General features: G+C 23.3%; 1 protein-coding gene across 1 annotated transcript in view; it reads left to right on the top strand.

Moving 5' to 3' along the window:
• The window catches only part of LOC112679706 (leishmanolysin-like peptidase), a 73910-nt gene that overhangs the window by 6221 nt on the left and 41751 nt on the right, over window positions 1–25938 (top strand). The window contains exon 2 of the mRNA XM_025549599.1: window positions 14980–15080. Within this exon, the coding sequence (XP_025405384.1) occupies window positions 14980–15080 (101 nt within the window). The remainder of the gene's footprint in view (window positions 1–14979; window positions 15081–25938) is intronic.

Genomic DNA, 25938 nt, shown 5'->3' with positions numbered 1-25938 from the left:
TTTTTTTATTCATACATTTTGGTTTAGAAAATTGTTATTTATTTTTTCTTAATATGATAAGATATGTGTATTACGACTGTTGGTATTAAGATTTTTTAATAGGTTTTATGTTGTTAAAAATTTTAGTTACTCACAATGTTATAACTTATAAATTTATTTGTAAAGGTCATTTGGAGATTGGGTCATCAACGGCATCGATCCATCTCTAAATAAACCGGTTACTTTACTTTTAAATCTTCTGTTTCTGTCGTAAAATATTTATTAAAAAAAATGTTAGTCTTTTATAATAATAATATAATATTTTTATAAATAATTATATTGTTGAATATGAATTAAGAGTTGATGTTTGTATAGCTAAATTATTATAATTCAATACTTGAAATTTTAATATATGATTCAAGTTGACATAAGGGTTTTATAAAAATGAAAATAATGAAAATAATGAATGAAAATAATTAGGTCAAGTCTAGATTTTACTATGAAATTGTCCACTTCAAATTAAGTTCTTTAAATGCATGTCAAAAAAAAAAAAAAAAATGCATTTTATATTGTATTTAAAAGTTATAAATTACCTTCATGTTTTTTCTTAAAAACCACAAAGTAATAATATTGCACGTTGGTCACTGAATGGGCGTTGCACATACGTAGTATTTCCGCGGCAAGTCGTGATAGCCTCGAGGTGTATAAAAGGGAACACTGTGAACATTCTGTTTGGTATACTTGTATTAAATACGTAAAGTAAAATTGAAACCGTCTCAACGAGTATACTCTATTAAATAACTTATCGTTAGTACATGTATGGTATGAAGCAGAATATGAAAGTAAAAGCTGGTTCATAGTAAAAACGGATCAGAATACGAAATTGTTAAATTGACGAGACCCCGGAACTCTTTAGGTTTCAATTGTTAATTGTCAAATGTTGTATATGCGCCATACATTGTAAAGTTAACGTTTAAAAGAATGTTATAGGTTGTCAAGTACTATGATGAGTAAGATAAGAGTAACATGTGAGGTAGCAAGTATAGAATCATTGTCCAAATTTAAAAATTACAAATTATATGTTTAATACCTTATTTCATTGCAATTTCAATAAATGGTAGTAAAATATTAAAATCAAAAAATATTTATATATAGTTATTATTATTGTGTAATACGCAGCTTTTTTTTCATTTATTGAATATAATATACATTTACGCGACTAAGTAATAACAAAAATACTATTCATTATTTTATTTATTTAAAATCCACTTCAGTTACATATTTTAAGGTCGAAATAATGATGTTTTGGTTAAATTTAATTTAGGTAAAATTTAAAATAAATTAGGTAAATACTATGCATTGATAGAATTAGTAGCATTAAGAGAGTTATTTTATTTTATATATTCTAAAATCCAACATACGTTTAAAGATATTTGTGCTATTTAAAGTTAAATAAAGGTTTGTCTTATATAAACTAGGTATAGCATTTGTGTGAACTGCTTGAAATTATTTAACTTTTGATTTTGTTTAAGTTTGATAGTTATTTAATTTAATTATAAATATTTTAAAATGAAATATGATGTTACGTGTCCTAAATAGCAAGAATTATGGTTAATTTATAGAAAGAGGTCCATTTAATTTTTCATCAAAAATAATAAAACTGTAAATCCCTAATTTCAATAGACAGCTACAATTGTTTTCTACTTTATATAATGCCAAAATTAATTTTAATAACAATGTATCATATTGTATTACATTTTGTGAGTTATGTAATATAATTCAGTCTAATTATGTGTAGTAATTAATTGTATTATTTGACCTACTTTTTTGATGTAAAACTTAAGTCAAATTATTAAGGTAGTGGCTGATTAATTAGAGATATATCTATTATTGTTTAAAGCAAATTAAAATATTTTTTAACTGTTTGAAATGCAGTTTGAATATGTTATTTACAACGGTTTAAGGCAAAATATAGATTAGTTAGATTTGGTTATTTAATGTTTCATTATTTAATTTAAATTTAACAACCTATTATTAGTTACTTTATAATATTATTAACAATAGTTTAATATATTTGTAAAAATAAAAAATGATCAAATAATGAATTATTATAAAATATAAAACCTAATAATTTGATACTTACATACCTATAATAATTATCTTGGTGATATTGTTTAATTTTAATGATTATTGAATCACAATGAACGAATATTTGATCATTACAAATAATGTAATAAACTTGTTTTTATTTTTACTTTACATCCTATTTTTACTTTATAATCGAGATTTCATAAATTAAATTTTGAATATAATATTAATAGGGATATTTCAAAAATTACATTTCGTGAAAGTCGTATATATTGAATAAAAAAATGAATTTCTGTAGACTGTTATGTTAACCATTCTTTTTCTTCTTCATCTAGCCCTCAATACTCTTTAAGAGTTTTCGCTGTCATTACTATATCCCACTATGTATCTCGATCTCGTGCTATTTCTCCATTCTTGAACTCCCATTCTGTCGAGGTTAATCATTAATTAATTATTTATTTATAATACATATTACCATCTAGTCAAATATTATGATATCAATGACTATTTAAGTCACCAAAAAAATGTAATAAAAATTAATTCGAAATAAATTATAAATTTATTTAGTTAATTCATGATTGTCAAATGTTTACATAGTGAAAATATTAGTATTATTTCATAGCTATATTTATGGCATATTTTTCAGTAATTTTAATAATACGATTCGGAAGTATAATACATTTACTAGTGAAATCAATCGGAAATAATTTATATTCTCATCACTAGATAATATGTTTAAATTTTACATAAAAAAGAACATGTACGAGAAAATCACGCACTATATACTCGCATACATTCCGATTGAAATTCATCAATTATTTTTGGCAACCGAATAAATGACGTTACAGTTTTACTATAATGATTATTCTTTGAGCGTACTCGTTTTCACTTGGCTAAATTTTTATAAATCTTAGTGGGTAAAGTTATAACGCTGTTACAAATAAAAAAAAATGTAGACGACAATAACCTTAATATAATATTAGATATTTATCTTTTGTCCTATATTAGGGTTCCATACTTTTTACAACTGACAGTGTAATCATTTGATGTTTAATATACATGTACTGTGCTTCATCGGCTATTTTCTGGCATTGTGCCAAGTGACTTAAATGTGGATGTGAAAGAGTGGTGTAGGTGAACACTGTACATCAACAGGCGACATTAGGTCATGTCATTATAATCAACATATATACGTGTATTGACGTAACAAATAATAAATCATAATAATAAAAATGATAATACCGGCGGCGCGACGGCAATCTATTGTTGATAATGATTGTTCGAAAACGACCGGACGCAGTGGCGCCCAATCCTATTGGTGGGTGCAGCAGCCAATAAACTAAAAAGATAAGAGAGTGATGGGTAGGTATTAATATGTAAGTTTAAATAATAAACTTGAAGTATATTATTATTTTTGTTAATATTAATAATGATAATATTGTATTATTAATACTTCGTATTATTTCTTTGATATTGCTCATAGAATAACTATAATATTAACAAATAATAAAACAAAAAAAAAAAAAAACAATTATTTAAGTATTGTGTTTTTCGTGGGCCGAATGAGTAAAATAATATCTTGCTACACACGAAAAATACGTTTGAGGCGCCACTGACTGGACTCGTACTAAAGATTATGTCGACCACAGTATCATTTGCTATTATCTGCTTGCTAAACAATGGCCGCACCAAACGGGAGAAAATAAGATCACTAGTAGTTGTGGTTAACGGTATCGCCGAGCCGTGTCTTGAAATGCGATTGTAAATCAATGACGCCACGAGTAGGTCTAACGATGAAAGGACAGGAACATGCGTGGTTTAGACGAGCAGCTTAAAAAACCGGATGCCTTCTATGACCCACTAAAGGTCGTCACGGAGGTGCTGCGAATGGAAAAAAGCAACAGGAGCAGTAGATAGCCACAGGGATCTCGAGACGTAGCTGAGCGTAGGGCCGAGTATATGGGACGAGGTAGGAATTCTTAGAATACTCAAAAGTGTATGTCTTATGCGTGGATCCATTCAGTGGGTTATAAAAAGCGGTGATTTCGAATAAGTACACTGTTGAGAATATTTAGGTATCACTGTCGGAGGTTCTATGATAAAATTTTTCGCCCCTGTTATGTAGATAGCTGTATATGTACAATGTGCAGTAATAGTTGGTGTACAGCTTTTACTATCATATTTTTTACAATTATTCTCGTTTTAGTTATTCTATTAGTATAATAACATATATTAATATTAATATATTTATATAATATATTAATAACTAAGTTTTAGTTAATTATTATACACTATTATAAAACCTTTTAAGAATCCGTAAGAAATTGGGAAAACCAATAACATTCTTCGCTGAGATTCAATGCTATATTGCAGTTGGCTGAAATTAAGAACGATAATAAAATCATAGACAGTAAAGCTATTCCTTAACGTTTGTTATTTCTATTGCAGGTGTGTATGTTTACGTTTCTCAATTACCTTGTTTTTTTGTGATTAAATGAAAATTCATATTCAAAAAAATCTTAAAATATTGAGAAAAAGTATTTAATTTGGATAGGTTTAGAGGGCATATAATTACTATGGTAAAGTAACTCTTTATCGCAGCAAGGACTAGATACGTTGATATTATTTTTAAATTTCAAATATTTAACTCTTAGTTGTCGTTCAAAAATTAAAATTATTGTTAAAAGTGTTCATTTGTGAGAAGTGTGGGGTGGTAAGTAATAGTATTTTAACATGGACAATTTGTTTGTATTTTTTTTTTTTATGAAATATATATATTAATAACAGAGAATGTTATTTTAATACAATTAATGCAATTGATAATTGGTTATAAATAATATAATGTTGCTACAGTAAAATTATAAATAATTTATTGTTGTATTGAACTATGTTAGATCTGTTATCTTTTATGTTTTATCAGTGCTCGACTTGAGGGGGATGCAGGGGGACGGCGTACCCCTTCTAATTTTTAGAAATTTGAGCGTCCCCCTAATATTATGATGTTATAATTATAACGCTCAACAAGTTTTGGGGACGCGATTTTTTTTAAGGAAACAGAGTCCCCCTTCTTTAATTTTGCCATGTCAAGCACTGTGTTTTATCAAAAAATATTAATTTTATTTTTATTAATTTCGTATATATATATTCATACATTTTTTATAATACCTACTTTTAATTAATTTTTCTCATTATCTTTGTCTATATATTATATTTAGAAATAAGCTAGTGTTGCGTATTGCGAAAAAAGACGGAACTTTATTTTGTCCGAAAGAAATATAAATATAATAAAGAGAACCTGTTCTGTTAAGAATGCTATTCTTATTATACTGTTAGTGTTTCATGGTAAAAAATAGCAGGAAACCAGTTTTATCTGTTTCTTTTTCTACTTGTTTAACAGAACCGTTATGCAACATTTAAATTCACATTTTTTTTTTACAAATAAAAGTGTTTAATAGTATGTGAGTACAAAAAATGTATGTTGTAAGACAATTTATTTAAAAAAATTTGATCAAATTATCTATTTAAATTATTTATGGTAACCAATATCTTTTCTATCTTTTATGAAAGTCGTTTTTAATACTAATTGATCTATTGTTATTTTAACATGCTTACATTATTTTAACACTTTATCTTTTATATTTCCCCTATAATATTAATTTTAATTTTAAAAATATAATGATATTGATGCAAATCTTACAAGTTTTTTATTAGTTTTTCTAGTTTTCTTGAAAAATTATAGGAGCTTATAATTTTGACTTTTATTTTAAGTAAAACTTGTTCATATAAACTATACAATTGAAACAATATACTAAACATATAAATAAAATATCTTTAAAATATTTTCAAAACAAAAATACGACTATATTGTTAAATTTATGTGTTAAAATTGTTTAATGATAATTTAAACATTTATTACCTATCAATAGTTTCTTGGTTTTTTATTTAATTAAAAATTTGAATAAATATTATAATAAAAAACAATCGTCAAACATTGAAGCATTCATTTCGTGTAAATATTTTTGTTATTAATTTTATATTTTGTAATATATATTATTTCTGTTTTTCATTTTCGGTCATCTATAAATTATTATTATTTATTGAACTTTTACCATATACAGAGTTGGCCATTTTTATTCGATTTAAATCGTATTTATTTTTTATTGAATTGATTTTTTCAAGATAATTTTGTACGTATGATCATAATAAATTATAAGTTATTAATATTTACGTGAAATAATAAATCATTTTCATGCGCGAAAATATCAGTAGTTTATTTGGTTTTCAAATGTAGTGTTTTTTATTACGGCCAATTGTCATTGTTATTAATACAATTATTGGTAAAAAGATAAACAATTTCACCTTTACTATTTATTATTTTTATTATTGTAGATGTTTTAATTGAAGTTAATTTTATATTTTCGTATTATTTTAAAATTGTTTATTTGTTTCTTACATATATGTATTTTATTTTAACATTTTGTTTTGCATGAACATTTTAAATAACCATGTGCTACGTTCCAACATGTCATTTGTTATTTGGCTGTTGTTCTTAATAGTATTTTATTTTCATTGATCTGTTAATGATATTATTATATTTTAACTATTTTATTTTTTAATTAAAGTCGGCTAAAACCATTTAAACATGAATTAAAAGAAGTTGAAGAATAATAAATATTACAGAAAAAAATATTTCATAAATTATAATAATTTATACTTATTATTTCATTGTTTTCATTATATCAAATAGTTTATACTTGATTTCATATTAAATTTATTTCACCTTATTGCTATTTTACTATTATACTTACTGTTAAAATCGTATTAACTATACTTGAGTTTTTTAAATTATCGCAATTCGTCGTTAGTGGAGCACATTAACAAACAGTAGCATTTAACCAATTATATTAGTAATTGTGGTTAAAATAACTGTTGAATATTATCTAGATCACTTTCGCAAATATATCTACCATGTACAAGGTACTACGTAATTTATTTTGTAAATTGTATTTTTTTTGTCGATCAATAACATTCAGAAGACCTCAAAAGTGAAAATATTATTTTAAATGATAAATGTATCTGATTAGTTATATTTTTAGTGTATCGTTAATTGTAGTCCTTTCCTACGGGAATTATAAACCATGATAAGCTATTGTTCTCTTTTAAAAACATCTCTTGGTACTATTTCCGAAACTTATAACGTAATATATACTATTTTTTTCATGGAATATTAGATTTGTTATTTCCTTTTTCCGGATATGCATTGTTCTTGATTTTGATTACTTCCAAAAAGTTAGCATTTCCTATGGCATACATAATAAAATAATATAATTGTTATGTCATGTATTTTAGATTTTCCAAGAGTATTTTTTTTTTTTGTATTATAGATTTAATTAATAATAACATATCAAATACCATTAGTCCTAATTTTCAAGTAATACATTGTTTGTTTTAGAATTATCTAGTTTAAATTAAAATTGACTGTATTTTATGAAAAATATATTAATAATTTCTTAATATTGGTTTTTTATGACAATTTTTTCAAGTATGAAATGTTCAATGTATAAAAATGTATTTGTGTTATACATGTATGTGTATCAAATAATAAATAATTTGGTATTAAATCATGTTCTATAATTGACGACAATTTATTGAAATGTTTTATTTACTTTTAAAACATTCTAAATAGTTTGTACCTTATAATGTATTTAAAATATTAATTTTTTGATAAAATTAAAACAGATGTATATATAGAAATATTTAATGCTTTTTAGATTAATTTTTTGTAGTACTTTATAAATACATTATCACTTGCTATGTGTTTGAGCTAAAGTTAACTTTTTACTTTTTTATTAAAATAAATGTCTTCAATATTTTATATTCAAAATTTAAAAAAAATTGTTGATTTCATACCTTATACGTATTTATTTTTTATAATATTATGAAATCTCTTTTTTTTTAGAAAAATTTAACCCCCACACCATATACAAAAAAAAAATTGAAAATACGTCACTAAATATATAGACAGAAAAATTTAATATTTGTGGTTGGTTAATAGTATTTATTTATTTATTTTTGCATTATGTTATCTGAATAATTTGTGTTTTACTAGTTATATATTATAAAATTGCAAAATCATGGTTAATTATATAATTATAAAATATTTATTTTTTATATTAAAGAAATATTTTTTGTAGAATTTAAGTAATTTCAAAAAGGGTTTTCAAATAATTCAAAGAAATTATTACTACATTTATATTAATTATTAATCTTTTGAAAAATGCTTACAAGAGTGCCTTCCTTTAATCATTTATTGGTACAAGATTTAAATTATATATTCCTTGTCTTAATTGTATTTAGCTCAAAAAATTATATAATAATAATAAAAACCACAATTCACGTCTCCTTAAAAATAATATTACGGTAATCTATTGTTTTAGTAATTAAAACTATAAAAATTAAATTTAAGTAATCGAAAAAATAATTTCTTGAATATAATTCTTAGTACTGTTACGGATTCTTCCTCGGAGAGGAGGGGTTTCGTTTCAGGGGTTTGTAACAGTACTTTTAACTCAAATTGAAATTCTATTATATCCAACTTTAAAAATCCTTACTCAAACCTTTAATTTAATATATTGTTAAGTAGAAAAGTGATTTTTGCTTTAAAATAAACCACAATATTTTCTTGAATATTATAAAATGCTTGGGTTTTATTATTGGATACATTACAGAACTGTATTGTCTTTTTCGTTGAAAATATATGTAGTTATTTTTCGAGATTAAATACTAATTTTAGTTCTTTTATCTGTCATTAAATTTTTTATATTTTTGATCTTGAAAATGTTAAGTATAACTTTTTGAAAAGATTATTATTTGTATCTAAGATTCCTATATCCAAATATACTTTCAACTTTGAGAATACATTAGACTCAATAGCCTTGCAATGAGACTAAATAAAATATATATAAGTTTATTTTTGTGGTTATGTGTTCTTTGATTCACTAGTCTTAATTGAATATCGAATTCCTCGTATAATTAAATCAATAATGATAATTCTTAGATTTTTTTAGATATTTAAGCTTAGCCAATAAGATTTCAGAAAATCTCCATTTTATTTTTGTACCAAGTTTTGAAAAAAAATGTAATGAATATGAATAATTGTATTTAAAAGTAATAAGTGTGATTTTTTATGTACAAAAATATATGTTATCTTTATTGTTTAATTTAAACAATTATTTTTATTTTTTATTTATGTCAGATATCTAATGTACCCTATATAATAACATTGTATAATTTTTAAAATAACGTATGCTTGTTGAACGAACAATAAATAAATATTTAATCAACTTTCAAGAGAATTATGTGGTAACATACTATTTTGAATAATCTGCAACTATACCGGTAATTTTTATTTATATGCAAGTATATTGACGATCTAGAATCATCACTGGTTACTTTGATGTTTTTATTTAATGTTTGTGTGTGAGATTACACGTACTCATTGTAATTATATAGTATGAACTGCGTGTACACTTAATTGAACATTTGATTTTCGGTTTAATAGCCTTATATTAGCCCATGAGCTAAACTAGTTCAAACAAAACTGTTGGTAAGCTTCACTATGCGTTATTGTAGAGATGAAATTAAAGCTCGGTTAGTTGTATTCTCTTTTCCGGAATCAAATTAAGAAATTAAGTCTTTTAAATTACTCATAAAACTATAATTTAGGGTAATTAAAAAAAAAAAAAAAAAAAAAAAACAATAATTTTTAAAAAACAAAAATATGTTATGATAAAATTGTTTATATGATAACATAATTACCCTTTTTTAGTTTTGTAGCGGTTTGATATTAGTCTTTATGGTCCTTGTATTTTATCTGAAATAAATGAGGATTTTAACCCCATAAATTATTACTACATCTTATATGATTTTTGTTTTGTTTATTATTTATTTGAAATGAGTGCTTTTACTTTTAGGTAAAATTACGTTATTAAAAAACTTTATAACACTGCATATGTTTATAATAATATTTTTATGTGAAATTATTAATCTGGTGACTTCTAAATGTATGAATGTACTGTAGTTTTGTTTAATTATGAAAAGTGGAATTCATCGAATTCTTGATAAAGTGGTTTTCGAAGTGCTTTCTAGATAACAAAGAACGCAAAAATGAATTGAATTCTTCAAATTATATGCACTACGAGTGTATCGAAACGAATTATTCTGGTTATTTTTCAACAATGTATCGTTTCATAAATTAATATCATCTACTTTTTTTTTCTCTAAAAAAGCAAATTGATAGAAATATTCACAGTTATAGACATTAAAAATATAGGAGTTCTTAAATAATAAAAATCAAATGATTTAATCATATAGAGAAAATCAATTTTCTTTTACTGTATAATGTATTGTTATGTATTAAATTATATATATACCATTGTATATTAGGTGTACTAAATGTTTTACGGTAAGAGATCATTGTCTACTCAGTTTTCGATAGTAATACTTGATAAATTGAGTAACTGTAGTATAGACTATAGGTTATCAATATCTTTAATTTGTATTAGTGTTAAAAATGATTTAATAAACCTCGGATTGTTATATTTTAACCTTGAAAACAAACAAATGCATGTATAGTTAAAAAATTTATATAATTATAAATTAAATTAAATTATTAAGTACTTAATTTATTTTAGTATTATTATTAAAAATAAAGTAAAATAAGCAATAAACATATTTTTTAATCTTAACAATTCGGATTATGTATAAAGTTTATATTTTTATGTATTTCAAGTACTATTTATACCGGAAATATTGTTCTGCTAGTTGAGCATGAAATTAAATAGTATGTGTAAAAAACTACATTATAATATACATGTTTCTTAATCTATTAAATATCGTATAATATAGACGAAACTATTGTATAATATTTATAATGTATTACATGACTTCATGTGGTATACATTTAGATGAATAAGACTAGTAGGTAGGTACACGATGTATATGGGTATAAAAAAAACAAATTATGAGTTATTATTACTTTTGCTGTTACCGTCTTATTATTTAATTGTATTTAACATACCTATAAACATTTATAAAACTATGTCCGTTAATTAAAATTTTGATTGGGAATGTGATTTGGACATCATATTAAGATTATCAGAAGTCATGGTAGTTTAAAAATGATTTCGATTCAATAGTAGGTGTATAGAACTTAGAAAATACAAATACTAAATGCTATTATCCTTTCTTAGTCAGATATTTTAAAAAATAGCCCAGTCACATACTTTATAAAGCTGGTGCACCGCTTGTCCTATAAATAAAAAAAACTTATGAGAAAACAAATATTTAAAAGAAAATATAATAAATTAAGAACAAACATTAATAATGATCAGATCATAAAAAAATGTCTGCGAGTTTATTTAATTTCACGCCACTATATGTAATATGATCAGTTTTTATTACAGACAACAAATTTAAAATACCTCTACGTCGATTTTATTAACACCTAATTATATTGAATTTGATAAGTCACCATAATAATACCACTATTAAAATATTTATACAAGCCTTTAAGTGAAATACTAGAAGTATATACTCGAATTACGAGCGCATTGAAAATCGAACAAAAATCAGGACTAGGTGTAATATCAAATGATAAAAATATTCTATAACTAATGGCATCTGCAGTATTTGACCGTAAAACCCTTAACAATACTTGAAATACGTCTCGGATTAAAAGACATATTCAAATTGATCATTAAATATTAATTATTTAATATTTCACTATGTCGTCATACTCCATAAGATACAGAATCAGCTTACACAATATATCAATATTACAATGAATTTATAGCTATAACCAAGTAATTACAAGAATAAAATATTAACCTAGCGTGGATTGAATCTGCCGATATAATAGGAATCTGAGAAGTGAACAAAAAGAACCAATGATAACTACAAAAAACCCCGATGCAGAATGATGAACTTGTACATTGGATCACGATTAAAAAAATTACAGAAAATCCAATTATATGAATGAATAGCAAAAATAATAATTTAATATACAAATAATATAAATTGAGAGCTAGAGCGTTCTATTCTACCGTGGCCCGAACCAAGCATATACTCAAAAAATATAAGTATATAATTAACCACTTTCGTATAGGTGGCACTTGCATCACTGTCGGATCCCTCAATTGTCTAGAAAGATTTAACTTACAGAACACTCATAACAGTTATAAAGATCATTTACATACTTCTCAATTGCTAAAAGTTTGTTTAATATTCAAACACTTACTAGGTATTAGAAATTTTACTAAAAATCCATGCATTAACGACTAAAATATTAAACTAATACCTTTTACTAACGAAACAATTTTCCATCATCTAATCTAATCTAACTCACAAATAAATGTCAAAATAAATTAATTATTAGGTCTTATAATCTCGTAATTATTGATGGCCATTATATTATGTGATAAATATATTATAAAAGTTAAAATATAATATATTATTTTAAACGATTAAAAAAAAAATATATATTTTTAAAGTAAATATCAGAGGCTAAAATATATACTTTTTCGTACTGCACACTTAAGGATTTTGTAATACTCCCCTTTCAAACGTTAACAGAAATGAGTAACACAGTTAAAATAGTTGGTATTTTAGATTTTGCTGATAATACATTTTGGAATTTTAAAAATATGTTAAATAATTTAATAAAAAAATGTAAGATTAAAAACAAATACTATGATATAGAGAATAGAACCACAACACGCTTTTTAATTTTGTATTACACACTTAACATTTCGTATTACACAAAGTGTGTTGTACTGTACATAATTTTTGGGCCTATTAAATATTTTCTTTGATATACATTTAGAATAAAATAACTTACTAATTATATTTGTATTTTATTACACTAATATAATAGGTTTATTAAGAACATTTATTTGAAGTTTATTGAAACTGATAGTTTTTGATAGCAGTATTAAATATTATTCAATGTGTTGGTAAATTATCCAATGAAACTTATTTTATAATAGTTTAATATCAAAACTATAATCTTTATTACGTTATGTTTTAACTATGACTGCTTTCTATATCTGATGAATAACAATACTCAATATTCAATCATTTTTGTGTCCAACCGATGTATCTTACAACATTCGGTCAACTTGTACGTGATGAATCTCTGTATAACGGTTTATAATGTACAATAGAAATGTGGCGTAATCATATGGCATATTTCCAGAAGGTGCATAGTAAAAATATTAATTCTGAATTATATATTTATTCATATGAAGTATATTTCTTCTTTTTACTCTTTTTTTGAAATAGAAGGACGTAATAAATTGTGTAAAGTTATTGTTAGCAATTTTTATAATTAAAAATTATTGTTTTAGATTAAAAAAAATAATGTAGTAAAAAATTAATAAACTAGAATAATAATATTCATATATTTGACTATTTCAATTATAAAAAAAATAAATAAAATGTATATAAACATTTATTTATGTTTGCAATTTTTAAGTTTATAAATGTGTCTGATTATATATGAAAATTTTAAGTTTGGTACTTGACCTCTAGAATTTGTCTTGAAAATATCCTGTATTTTAATGTTTTTTTAAATTTAAAATAATGTCTACTTAATTAAATAAAAAAAAATAATTTGAGATGAGTTCAGTTTATTACTATATTCCTATAACATATTTTTAATTGCCAATTATTTTAATCGTAGAAAGTGTTCATTTTTACGATTATAATTTTAGCATATTAAATTGTTATTATTAAGAGTATGTATATTAGCTTAAAATATATTGTGGTTTTAAGATGAAAGTAAGTCGTCAAATGTATTGCATTTGGGGACATGCGCAACGCACGAATTGCGATTATAGTCAGATTTGAATTTCACAGTACCGGCCACATTGTAAACTAATGTAACTAATAACTACAAAATTATTTAAAAAAAATTAAACTATTTTTAACATTTTTAAATTTATTTTTGATTTCTAAAACATAGTATAAACAATAAGATTAAGCCATGACAGTTTATTTTAATATAATATAATTTCACGGGTTATCTTAAAGCGTTACTAATATAAACATGATGTTTTTATTATTTAACTAAAACAGTATAATTCTACTGGCAGTACTAATTTACCTTTCTGTTTTCAGGGTTAATTGTGTACAATTTTATCTTATGAGTATATATTAATAATTTAAAATGTTGAAAAATTAGTAGCAAATAAGATATAATAGCAAATTCAATACTTTAGAATATAATTTTTAAGTATAATTAAAAAAACCATGTATTTATCACTCTTAAAATACAATATAAATCTTTATTAAAATACTTAAATTTTAGAAAAACGATATAAGCGATGTTTAATTTAATTAAAAAAAATACTCTTTTTAATCGGTGATCAGTCTACCTTAACCTATTTGGCATTATGTATAAATTATAAAAGAAAAAAAAAGGCGAAAGAAATCTATAGAATAATATATTTTTGTTTATACGAGTATTGTATTGATTCTTATGCAATATTTTAGTTTCCTATATTTTGTTTACTCTATTGTATAATTTGTTAAATCGTGATCCCTTAACTTTATTTCCGAATTACGTGTGTATTTATCGAATTTCCTGTAAATTAGATATGTATAAAAATTATTTTATAAAAAAGTCCGTGTCCGTGCAATACATAAAAAAAAAGAGGTTGATTATTTAACTGACTTTGGTGCATTACAATGACTATACGAAAAAATAAACATATAAGTCATCTATTCATATTGATATATTAAAATGAAACTTGAATTAATTACCATGTTAACTGTTTTCGTTCGTGATAAATGATTCTTATTTAATGTATGCGCTTACTAATCATTTTTATTTAATGTTTATTGTTGTTTCAGGTAATACACGGAGTACACATTGAATCACCGCATATAATGAGAAAAAGAAGTGTGAATCAACCACTGCGAATTCTTCTCTATTACGATGAGAGCGTGTATAGGTATGTACTGTATTCTGTGTAGTTGTAAATTGTAATTAATCATCATCACTTCACGTATACAATAATATTAAATAAAATCATAATGAATGCTTTTACTGTATACACATGACAAAAACGTTATGTTTTTTTTTTTTTTTGTTATAAATTATTCTTTTGTGTTTATTATTACGCATTACAATCTTGATGTAATAATTTCTCAATAAGATACGTTTAAGCATGCACTAATGCTATTTAGTATTTACTGACGGGTCGTGACTGTTTGGATATTTAATTGATAATATAGGTAATGCAAACTGCAACATAATAGATCATCGCATTCGGTCTGTGACAGGACATGTAATTTTCTCTTATCATTTCGTATTTGAAGATAATGTACAAACTTAAATGTACAATGGACGTTGGTAGATCAGAACAATTTAAATATCAGTTAAATGATATGATTTATGAACACTTAAACAATTATTGTTTGCACAAAAATATTTAAATGTTTTAGGATTCTTATGCAACATATTCAATAATACGGATTTACTAGTTTAACATCATTTATTATTAAATAAATTATAAATTTAAATAACAATACATTTTATAGTCTGGTTGAAATGCAGAATTGCTGACGTATAACCTAGGAGATGTTGTTTTTATTATATACAGGTATATGTCTAAATTACATTTTCTTAATTATGTATTTTCATAGAAAATCATAAAATATTTTATTTTAATATCATGTTTTAATTAATTTTCAAATAATTTTATATAGTGAATAATTTAAATAAAAAAATCTTAATATTTGGTTTGATTGATCAAGAATAAAACTATTGGTGTTATCCATGTACCAATTCAACATATATAATTTATATATTAAAATATAAAATACATTTGTGTACTTTATTGTTTTTGTTCTTTTTGATTGTGTGTAAAGTATTCAGATGTGTAAGAGTATGTATTTATAATAATACTAAAAAAAAAACTGTTTTTGTAAGTAAGTCAATAAACTACTAGTGATAGAAGTAGTTCAAAATAAATAAAAAATTGTTTAAATATGAAAAAAACTGATTTCCATTTAAAAATTAAATGACTAAATTATTTAAATGATAATTTTAAAATTACAAATTTTCACGCAGGGACATATTATTTTGGACTAATTAAGGTGATTAATTAAAAAATAAAGGAATGACATTCCTAATCTATTCACTGCTTCAGTCGCTACGAACTTTGTTTGAGCATATTTTCTCTTAAATAACCGTGTTTTATTTTATTATTTACAACATACATGTCTTAAGTTGATTACTTAGTCTAACAATATTTTATTAAGATAGAATTTGTATAAAGCTTAAATATTCATAGTCTAAATCTAATTGCACAGTTTTATTTATTTTCGTAAGAATTATATTGGTAAATATTTGTTTCTGTTATTATATATGTCAGGGGCGGCCAAACGGTCGATCATGTTAGAATTTATTTTAGGCCACGTGCACGAAAATTAATCGTGGTAATTAAGAACAAATTGTCGATAAGTTTTATCTATATAGTTTTTATCTTTTATTCTGGTTTATAAAAAAATTTTCCAAGAAAGTCGATCTTCAAAGGTGATGTATATTTTTAGTAGATCGTGGCCGAAAAAAGTTTGGCCACCTCTGATATATGTTATACATTGTTAAATATATATTTATTAATTATATATACTCATAAGTAGTATGTATTTTGTTTGTGAAATATATTATTAATTGTGAGCTATTGGTATAGTAAGCTATCAAATACTTCCTTGAGTTATTTCATAAATTTTTTTTGAACTATTATATCTACAATATCTGTTATCAAAAAAATATTAGGCTACAGAGTATTATTATACATTTTACAATCGGTTTCCTAAGTATGTTTATATAAAATGCATCTGAGCTATACTCAAGGCTAAACATTATTTTTAATGCACTAAATAGCTATAAAATGTTGTAAATGTCATTCAACTAACAGCATGATGGTGTGAATGAAGTTACAAATCTATTCAAGGAGATTGTATCAATATATTTCGCTTATGTTGGTCATTAGGTGAGAAACAATATTAAACGACTTCATTCGAATATTTGATATAGTTATGTTGTTATCCTAAAAATAGAATAAATGGTAAATGGAGACATCATAGATTTTAACTATATTATAGGAAATATTTAAAGTAACATGGAACAATAGATTCCAATTATATGTGCGTGCATTTAAAACTCGAAAAATACACGTCATTGTGTCAAGTTTCGAATTCACTATTGTATGGTTTCTTTGATATTTAGGTATTTCACAATATATTTATAAAATAATTTTTCGTTCTAGTCGAATTTATAATTTTTGCGTAAGTAAATTTTAAATTTATGTTTTTATGATTAATATTAAACAATCCAGAATATTAAATATTGAGAATTAAATATTTACTCAAGTTTTTTTTTATACATTTCTTAAGAATAAAAAACTAAGGAAACGGAAATTATTTTTGTAATTTTCGGATTTCGTTCTTAATTAAAATGTATGCGACAATTAGTAACTTCAGTGATTAATCTGATGGAATAATGAGAAAATGAGTGAACAATAATTGAGATTTATTTTTAATTAGTATGATTATTATTATGGTTGAAAATGATAAAATTATAATGAAAAGTTTCAGTTTTAAAAATGTAAGATAAGTTAGTATATCCTTTCTATTTATTCCAAGGTTGTTTTAAATATATATAAAATGGAATGTCATGATAATTCAGAAGAAGCGTAATATTGTTTTTTTTAAAGGCTATATAATAATATTTAACTACTAATACTACTAATATATTACTAATATTAATATTTAAAAATATTAGTTTTTATTTGTTTAAATTATTTTTCAATAAAGTAGTTTAATTATTAGTTAATTAAACAACTAATGATGCTGCCTTGTAAAATCAATGTTTTATTAGATTTAAATGAAAATTGTATTATAAACATTGAAATAATATTAAACTTTAATTATGCTCATTCGATTTTATACATGATATTTATATATGTTTCAAAAATATAACTTTTTTATTTATTTTCAAATATATATCTAAACAAATAGCTAACAATATTGTTAAATCCTTTTAATATTTACAATATGATTGACGAGCTTTGCATACTAATATATTCAATTCTCATTATAATGTGTCATAATAACTAATAATACTTCTACATATTACTTATTTTAAGATCGGCGGGGTAATTTTATTATTTTTGCTTAGGTTGAGGCTTGGGTTCAATCCATTTTTAAGTATTTTGTATTGATTTAAATATTTAAAAAAACTAAAGTATTTGTGAAGTAGTTAATTAGTAAACATATTTCCCATATAATGATGACATAAAATATGAGATAAACATTGTACTTGAAAATTCTTTTTTTTGGGTGTACGTATGTTATTTTTTATTAAATATTATATTATTCAACCATTACAATTTGCAAGTATCTATAATAACTACGTATCAGTAATTCGCAGTAAATAAAATTGTTTAGGTACAGTGCAATATTCCTCAATATTTTTTATTATGGCAATACACAATTCAAATAGTTCATACTTTACCACACACCTTAAAAAAATATAGGTAATGACTAAACACCTTATATAGTATGGTATACGTAATACGCACATATTAATAATTTATTTAATTAAAAATAGTTTAATTTAATTCTTATATATGTACCTACGTTTATAACAATTTAACTTACACTTCACTTTATTAAATATCAATTTCTGTAAATTTTATGTAGTTTCAGCAACATTTAAAACCTCATGACACATTTGAATCCATCCCATTACATAGTAGTTGAGAAACAGTGGTGCAAGGTATTAAATAAATGATCTAGTTATAGACACTTCATATATCCTAACCAAAGTTAAATGTATAAAATATTTTTTTGAATATTTTTATCGTTATTTTAAGTTTGTATCATCAATTATTATATCAATTATTAATATTTAATGTTATTTTTTTGTCTTTTCTTCTATAAAACCATAAAAATTTATAGTATTTAGATATATTGAAATATATCATGTATTTACACGAAATGTATTAATATCAATACAATTAAATTATACAAACTAATATTAAAATAAAAATTATTATATTATATTATAAATTTAATTGAATAATAAACAGAACATAAGATTATAAATTGTCCTACCATTATATGTTATCGACCATAGTACAATGTATGTCTGACCAATACACGACGTGGCCCATTTAAACTTTTTATAAACATAATGGAATTTTATAAGCATTCATAAATTTAATAAATTGATGCATAAGTATTATTATTTTTTTTTTACAGTTTTTTATTTTTATAGAGGTTTATTGTGTAATATGAATAAATACAAGTGTTTTCGATAGAACATACATATTTTTTAATAAAATATTATTTATAAATGGTTTGTAACTCCCAAATTTCATATAATAATAATTAAAAAATAATTGTTTAACATTAAATATCTCGTATACTAAAAAACACACATTTGAACAATAATATTAATAGTTTATATTTATCAATCTAAAAAACATGATTATGTACTGCGATATTAAATATTATAGAAATAATTTAAAAATATTTTTAAAATCAATATATTTCTTTTCATTATTCTAATATGGTTCTACAGAATTAGAGTCTCAATTTGTAACTGACTGCTCAATTAACCTAGGAAAACTTATCTTAATGGTATGTTACCAAGTGTTCGGGAAGATGATGTAAAAAATATTACGATTGACAATACAGTTTGAACGTATTTCACTCGATATAGTAAACAAGTGTACAGTATAAACTAGAATTTTAGAAAATATTTGTTTCCCCTTTGATTCTTCTTCATATGCTTTCACTATGTATTGTTTTTTCTTGGATGCCAATAGTGACCATGGCACATTTGTTTCATTATTGTATCTATCGTGTTTGCGAAACTAATCGTGAATATTATTTTTTTATTTATACATACAGGGAAGGTCAGATAACGAAAAGTACATGAATAATCTTTTTTTTTTTAGATTCAATAATAAGTAATTGATTACGATAAATAATAAATAACAGATATATTCACAGTACTATCAAGAACAACGATTGATAAAAGAGTAAGAATCAAGACATTGTGGTATTTCCGTTTAATTTATTCTACAATTATTTTGTAAGCTGATTCATTATCAGTAGGGAACGGATTTATATGTAATAAAAATACATAAATATTTACATATGTATGTAAGTATAATTTATAAAATATGTACTAAAACCATCCAAATATGTAGGAAAAAAATTTAAAAAAAAAAAAAAAATTATAATTATTAAATTATCAAAATGATTTGTTGCATTGAATTATTACAATATATTTTAAATTATCAAATATTAAATGTCGCCTATTAAATCTGAAAATATTTTTAAAACGGCTAAATGATCGTTCCACATCAACCTACATCGGTTGATTTAAGCATATTTGAAGGGCATAATATTAGAAGGCGATAATTCCAAATTTTTAGAAGGGTGTCTGCCACTAATTATGTCATTAATTGGTTTAAAATCAATATGGCCTGAAATTTTTTCTGTAAAAACATGAATTTTCTTTTTTACTACTTCTCCTATTGGTCCGTTTACGAGTTTTCATTTTGCAATCGTTGATTCGACAATTTACATACTTTCATTCAAGGACATATTTTTGTTTCTAATTTTGTAATTGTATGTGCAATAAAACTAAAATTCACTAAGATGAAAATTAAATTTGTTTTCAATGTTTCATTTTGCATAATATTTTGAGCTTTTCTAATAGCGATAAAAGTTCTGGATCTAAATTTGAAATAATTTTTTGTATTTTTGTACGAAGAAGACGTATGAATGATGAAATAATAAAATATGTTTAAAAATATTTACAAATTAGTGAAATATGTAAAAATATGTAAATTATACCAAAATATGTAAAATAAAAGTAGCATCATATTAATAGGAATGATTTAAATCATGAACATTTCTTATCAAATTTTAAATATCTCGTTTTAATAAAAATATGTATTTACATATAAATCCGTTCCCTAATTATCATCAAATGCGAGATATTGTATTCTATTTAGTAAATATCAGTAAAAATTAGTCTCATAAAAATTATGATATGTATGTACATATCATTCAAATTCTGTTTACGAAGTGCATGTTATAATTCGTAAATTTATGACATTAATTGTTGGTATAATTAAAATTATAATATGTGTGAGTCAAATACATGAAAATCAGTGCTTCACTGCAGTATTTTTAATTTTAATACTTAATAATCAATAACTTACTCTCTTAAATTATTGTTAATATTCATACCACATTCAATTTGAGTCCAACAAAAATAAATAATCTATATTTACTGATTACCAAGTAAAATTAATTGAAAATAAAATGTTTTTCACTTGAAGGTTTATAATATGTAGAATTTAAGAATGTTATACATTCTATAGGTAAACGTATTTAAATAACTGAAAAATTTAAAACAAATACAATATTATTTTCATAAATATTTTGAATATACCGTTGAAATGTACATGTATTAATCTTTTTAAATCTTCAAACATAGAAATGTTTTGAATACAAACATCAACGTACTCGTTTGTTAAATCTATGTGGGCGCAGTTAGATATTGTTTAATTCAGATACTGTTATAGAATTTCCATAAGTTTTATATTAAGTAAATAATAAATTTGTGTTTGGAAAGTCTTCCACCTTCGAAAACTTATGTTTTCAAATGTTAATGTTTTTGCATTAAAAAGTGTAAGTATGCATTTAATTTAAAATTGATTTGTTTTTTCTATGTTGGTTTCTTATTTTATTTGTAATTAATTCTATTGCTATTATTATTTATTAACATAAATTACAACTTATTAATTTATATAACTTGTTCAGAATATATATTTTAAAGCTCTATATTTAGTTTTAAATTTTTTATTTTTAACCAATGATTTAACTTTATAAATTGATACGATACAATTATTTCTTACTCTGTATTTTGCATAAATGGAAAGATTTCTGGAATCATTGGCAGTAATTGGAGATATATCTTAACATTATAATGCGCAAATTGGATACGTTTATCATATTCTAGCTAGTTAATATTATTTAATATAGCTTAAATTTGGTCATGTTGTATGTGTAACTAATAAATATTAGTATTCGTTTTCTACTTTAATTATTATTGTAATAATACAAGTATAATATCTTTGTATATGTGTTTATATTTTCATTTTGATAACACTGAATTGATACTGCTCGATTTTAAAACCTCATATTATATTTTATGCACGTTTTATTTTGTATCATTAATAGCATTATTCACTTTTGATCTTTATTGAGTTTATTCAAGTCGTTTTAGAAACATATCAATATTTACAATTTATCATTTTAATAAATCAATATAAAACATATACATATTGATTGAATAATCTAAATAATGGATTAACTTGAACATTTTTGACATTTTGATAAAATATTTTTAGTTTTTTTTTTTAAATGATTGAAAAAATTGAAAATTATTCTATAATGTAATTTGAAATAATTGATAATTTTATAAACATAATAAACTTCTACAAAATATTATCCAAGATAAAAAATAATTTTACTTTAAATTTCAAGTTGTATAAAATTTATATAAATATATATATAAATATTTATATATACATTTTTATGTATTTATGATTATATATGATAATAAATTTAGAAAGCTAGTTGAAATGTATATTATTTCAATATGTCTCAAATTTAAAACAACAGTAATTATTATTTTAATACATGAAGATAAGATTATATAAAATATAAATATTGAATAAAATTATCTTCAAGTAACAATTATTTTTTTAAAAGGTTGTAAAATTATTTGTATTTACAAATTGTCATTCCAATTTGCCAAATATTTTTATTGTACACAAATAGTTATGTTTTAAATTAATGAGCATTGTAAGTAAATCTAAATGTAATATAACACAACACAGAAATAAACATAATTAACATTTAGTGACTTATTTAAATGTTAAATAAAATAATAAAACTATTCTGTGTAAGGTTAAGTTTAATACATATCATAAAAGGCTTTACGTGTTAAAAGTATCATTCATAATTTGTGTCTCTCACTTCCTTCTATTTTCACTTTCTCCTACTCATTTTTCATTCTTCACGAACCATTAGTCGAATGACCTTTACTGTCGGTGCTTTTGATGTGAATTAAAATCAAATTTTTGTCCTTTTTGTGAATGTATCCATTAAAGTCCAGTTATTAGATAAAAATCCAAATATCAAAACCATCAACAATATGATTTATATTAATCTATGACAATTTTGATTAAGGACATTAAGTTTTTTCATCGAAAATTCAATTTTTATTCCTACAGCAGTACATAAGTATTCAAGTGTCAATTACTTGAACTCAAAACAAAACTATGAACTAAATATTTGTAGCTTAAATTTATTTATGCTTTATGACTTTGTTCCGATAAATATATCCAAGAATTAAGAGTAATGTGTAATTTTCTATTACATTTATCGATCAAGTTCATGTTATTACATTAAAGAAACTATCTAAATGTTCGCTTTTATTTAAAACTCGGATCCAAGATTTTTTTTTATGTAACTTATTAAAGAGTGCTTTTTCTTAAATGATTTTTAATCAATCATAACAACAAATTGACAGTTCATGTATTTCCTATTTTGTACGATTTCCGTTCGGGAAAAATTCACATTTTCAATTGTATAATATTATTAATACATGCATGTGCGGAAATTATACGGAAATATAAATACTGTGCGGAAATAATATATTATTATAGAATTTAAAAAGAAAAATAAATTAAAAAGCCAATAATATAATGATGACGGATGTTCATCCTTTGTTGCTTCGGTCCTCGGACTGAATAATGGTAATAAGTGTATTGAGTTTTAAAGAAATAATAATTAATTTCTTGAGTAAAATGATCCTTAGCAAAGCTTTATTATAAAAATATACTATTTATATATTTTAATATTTTTTGTCTAGTTGTCGATAGATTATTTTTTTTTTATCAATCTGTTTAAAATGTTCTTGTTTGACGAAAGAGAATTTTTTTTTGCCAAATAATCAAACCATATTGTTCTATTTCCAAAATTTTATTCTGATTGGATGGGCCAATTTATTTTAATATAGATTTCTAGTTAAAATTGATGTTAAAACAATAAATTCTGTAAAATTCATATAATAATGTATTTAAAGCCTTAAAAAATAAAATCCTAACTTTTGATTTATGAAATTTTTTCATTATACATGAGGAAGGTGATATTAAATTTTCAAGTTTTAATATTCAAAAATAAAAATGTTATTACATAAAATTTTCAAAAAATTAGGTATTTTCAAAGTTCTATGTTTAAATTAAAAGTGCTTTACTTTTTTTTTTGAACATTTTTTCAAATATAATAAAAATTATCTTTGATATAGTTAAAACTTATTGACAGTTTCTAGCCACACTGTATTTGGAGTTATGACTAAATAACTAAAATCTGAAAAGTTCTAAACATATTTACTTTATTATTACTTTGTTATTTATTTACTTATTATTATTTAATTTTTTCTTCATTTTGTATACTATTGGATGATGGTAAAATAATGCTCACATTTTCAATCAACGATCTATGAGATAAAAATCGATCATTTAATTGATTTAAAAAATGATCTAAAAATGGAATGAATAAAGATATTTTGTAATAATCCTCAGGCAAATCAACCCGGATATTACATCTGTTTTTTGCTTATTAGTTGTACGAGGAATAGATATTTCAATGTTTAAAGCATCATATTTAGATTTTACATTGTTAAATATAATTTTAAATTCACTTTTATCATTTAATCTTAATTGTTTAATTATATTTACTACGTCATCAACGGTTTGAATAGTTTCGACCAGATCTATATTCTTTATCTGAAGAAACTTACTTAATGGTAAACTCAAACTCAACACGTGTCCCAGTATATAAGTTGCTAGTATAAATTCTGGTTGTCTTGTAGCACACAGCAATTGGTATGTTCCTGATAAAGCATCTTTATCAAGCCAAGCACAAATGTCTGATAAACTATCAACTATTGCATCAAATAACTCGAGGAAAATAATTATTGAATCATGTTGGTCTACCCATCTTGTTGAACATAACAGTTTCAAACGGTTATGGGTTAATGAAGAACATATACGTCCTATTGATTCAGATAAAACATTATTTTTTTGGGGGTATTAATACAAACTTATGATGAGTGAAAAAACCGTTTTCATACATGGAATATCAGTAGTCTAATAATCAATATGATGTTATTTACACATTATTATATTGTTACGTACCATTTTTCAAATAAGAACGCACCGTATGTGTTGCATTGTTATCAGCCACGGATTATTAGCCTATTAGCCAGAACAGATAAACATTATCCATCATATAGTACTAGATTTATCTTAATGTTTAAAAATGAAGAAATTTGTTTTACCGGGAAATATGTGGATCAATTTTAATATCCAACAAATACTGGTTGGTAAACTGTCTGCCAAACATCAAACATTTTATTAGAAAAGTCATATTGAATTTACTGTATTATTGATGTACTTTGTGTACCCTTGATTGTACCTTTATTGAACCTTTTATTAAGTTAAAACTGACAATTTAAAAACGCCAATTTTTTATATGAGTAAAATTGAGTTATAAAAACATTTGAAAATGTGTAACCAAGTTTTACAATAACATTTCAGCTTAATCAACATTCAATTTCAGTCTAATACTGAAACTGCATTAAATATTTTTGCTGTCCAAAAAAACTTTGTGAATTTCACATTTTCCTCTTTTTCTCATAAATCCATC

The sequence above is a fragment of the Sipha flava genome, unplaced genomic scaffold (assembly GCF_003268045.1).
Source record: "Sipha flava isolate LNK unplaced genomic scaffold, YSA_version1 166_pilon_pilon, whole genome shotgun sequence".
Lineage (NCBI taxonomy): Eukaryota > Metazoa > Arthropoda > Insecta > Hemiptera > Aphididae > Sipha > Sipha flava.
The sequence above is the reverse complement of the archived record's forward strand: the minus strand, read 5'-3'. Positions and strand labels throughout refer to the sequence as shown.